This window comes from Cydia strobilella, chromosome 24 (genome assembly GCF_947568885.1).
Source record: "Cydia strobilella chromosome 24, ilCydStro3.1, whole genome shotgun sequence".
Taxonomy (NCBI): domain Eukaryota; kingdom Metazoa; phylum Arthropoda; class Insecta; order Lepidoptera; family Tortricidae; genus Cydia; species Cydia strobilella.
Genome location: NC_086064.1, coordinates 9,833,550 through 9,836,805, shown reverse-complemented (window position 1 = coordinate 9,836,805; position 3,256 = coordinate 9,833,550). Strand labels below are relative to the sequence as shown.

Here is a 3,256-nt window from a genome sequence, read left to right as displayed (position 1 = left end):
ACCTAACCTAACCTAACCTAACCTAACCTAACCTAACCTAACCTAACCTAACCTAACCTAACCTAACCTAACCTAACCTAACCTAACCTAACCTAACCTAACCTAACCTAACCTAACCTAACCTAACCTAACCTAACCTAACCTAACCTAACCTAACCTAACCTAACCTAACCTAACCTAACCTAACCTAACCTAACCTAACCTAACCTAACCTAACCTAACCTAACCTAACCTAACCTAACCTAACCTAACCTAACCTAACCTAACCTAACCTAACCTAACCTAACCTAACCTAACCTAACCTAACCTAACCTAACCTAACCTAACCTAACCTAACCTAACCTAACCTAACCTAACCTAACCTAACCTAACCTAACCTAACCTAACCTAACCTAACCTAACCTAACCTAACCTAACCTAACCTAACCTAACCTAACCTAACCTAACCTAACCTAACCTAACCTAACCTAACCTAACCTAACCTAACCTAACCTAACCTAACCTAACCTAACCTAACCTAACCTAACCTAACCTAACCTAACCTAACCTAACCTAACCTAACCTAACCTAACCTAACCTAACCTAACCTAACCTAACCTAACCTAACCTAACCTAACCTAACCTAACCTAACCTAACCTAACCTAACCTAACCTAACCTAACCTAACCTAACCTAACCTAACCTAACCTAACCTAACCTAACCTAACCTAACCTAACCTAACCTAACCTAACCTAACCTAACCTAACCTAACCTAACCTAACCTAACCTAACCTAACCTAACCTAACCTAACCTAACCTAACCTAACCTAACCTAACCTAACCTAACCTAACCTAACCTAACCTAACCTAACCTAACCTAACCTAACCTAACCTAACCTAACCTAACCTAACCTAACCTAACCTAACCTAACCTAACCTAACCTAACCTAACCTAACCTAACCTAACCTAACCTAACCTAACCTAACCTAACCTAACCTAACCTAACCTAACCTAACCTAACCTAACCTAACCTAACCTAACCTAACCTAACCTAACCTAACCTAACCTAACCTAACCTAACCTAACCTAACCTAACCTAACCTAACCTAACCTAACCTAACCTAACCTAACCTAACCTAACCTAACCTAACCTAACCTAACCTAACCTAACCTAACCTAACCTAACCTAACCTAACCTAACCTAACCTAACCTAACCTAACCTAACCTAACCTAACCTAACCTAACCTAACCTAACCTAACCTAACCACATGCCACAGGGCATTCCGGACCAGCCCCACGATCCTGGCTCTGTTTAACCAGTGCCTTCGGCTTCTATACTTTCCAAAGTGCTGGAAGGAGGCACATATTAGAATCATCCCAAAACCTTCAAAGGAAGACTATGGGGTACCAAAATCCTATCGCCCCATAGGCCTGCTCCCGGTAATGGGAAAAGTCCTTGAAAAAATGATTTTTAAAAGACTGACGTGGGAGCTAGCGCAGGGAACAGGCCTAAATCCCAGACAATACGGCTTCACGGCGCAAAAAAGCACAGAGGACGCGCTGTACGATGTCATAACCTACGCGAAGGAGGGGCTGAATAGTAAAATGTTGACGGCCATAGTCTCCCTGGATATAGAGGGCGCGTTCGACGGAGCTTGGTGGCCAATAATCCTGAGGGAACTAGGTACCCACTGCGGAGACCAGTGGCTGATGGGCATCGTCTCCAGCTACTTGGAAGACAGGAACGTGACCCTCAACTATCTCGGGAAGACGGTCAGGCGGAGAACCGAAAGAGGATGCATCCAAGGCTCGATCGGAGGGCCACTGCTGTGGAACTTGCAGCTGGACCCCCTGCTGCGAGAGGCTGAAGGGGGAAGCGCCCAGCTGCAGGCTTTCGCAGATGATATAGTCATCATGGCGAGGGCAAACACCACTGAGGAACTCAACAGGAAGATCAATGACGCGTTAGAAATGGTTGCAAGATGGGGCATGAAGCATAAGCTCCGGTTCGCCCCACACAAGACACAAGCGATCTTAATAACGCGCAAATTAAAATATGACACGCCAACATTCCAGATGATGTCGACACAAATCGCCCTGGACAATAAACTAAAACTTCTAGGTCTCACAATAGACGAAAACCTGGGGTTCGGACTCCACATAGAGAATGTCTCCACCAAGGCACTGAACCTTTTTAAAGTGGTAAGCAGAATGGCAAAGACTCGATGGGGATTAAACCCGGATATATTGAAAACCATTTATTACACCGTAGTTGAGCCTACAATACTCTACGCTGCTGGGGCCTGGGGAAGTGTAGCAACTAGGGTCCACGCCAGGAAAAAACTAGACAGGATAACCAGAGCTTTCGGTATAAAAATAGCCAAAGCCCACCGCACAGTATCCACTGTCTCAGCGGCAATCCTGTCACAAATAATACCACTGGACCTTAGGCTGCAGGAGCAAAAGGAGCTCTATGAGGTAAAGAGAGGCAAAACCCTCCCGGAGTTGCCGGAAGGGAAACTGCAGCCTAGGGCCCACCCGTCGATACTCCCGCATCCGGCAGATAGGAAACGACTCACCTTTAGCCTCACAAAAACCGAGGAGGACTTGACGGAGGGGCCCTCCCAGGGGGACACCTGGAGGGTCTACACGGATGGCAGCAAAATCCAAGGAAAGGTAGGCGGCGCGATAACATGGTGGTCGGGAGGGGAGGAGCGGGACAGTACGAGCTTCAGGCTAGCGGATCACTGTTCGGTGTACCAAGCCGAAATGATGGCACTCTACCAAGCCACGAGCATGGCGAAGGACAAGGAACACCGGACAGTGATCTACTGTGACTCTAGGTCCTCACTTCAGGCAGTTGCCGACCCAAACTCCCTTAACCCGATAGCAGTAAAAATCAGGGAAAACCTGGAGGAGGCCCTAACATGGGGAAATCCGATAGAGCTATCTTGGATAAAGGCGCACGTGGGCCTGGAAGGAAATGAGAGGGCGGACCAGCTAGCCAAGGCGGCGGCCCTAGACCCGGAAAAGACCCCGCTGTATAACAAATTCCCTCTCTCGTTCGCAAAAAGAATAATAAGAGCCAGGACCCTGAGAAGGTGGCAAAGTAGATATGAGGAGACGGAAAGAGCCTCAGGCACGAAGCTGTTCTTCCGGGATGTGCGGGGCGCTAAAAGGATTATGGAGAGACTGGGTAACAGGAACACCATCGCACAACTACTAACAGGGCACGGGGGCTTCAAACAATACCTCCACAGGTTCAAGCTGAGTA

General features: G+C 47.6%; 1 protein-coding gene across 1 annotated transcript in view; it reads left to right on the top strand.

The window, feature by feature from the left end:
• Window positions 1-1,446: 1,446 nt before the first annotated feature.
• LOC134752529 (uncharacterized) overlaps window positions 1,447-3,256 on the top strand; it is a 2,046-nt gene continuing 236 nt past the window's right edge. Inside the window, exon 1 of the mRNA XM_063688223.1 lies at window positions 1,447-3,256. This exon is cut by the window's right edge and continues 236 nt beyond it. Within this exon, the coding sequence (XP_063544293.1) occupies window positions 1,447-3,256 (1,810 nt within the window).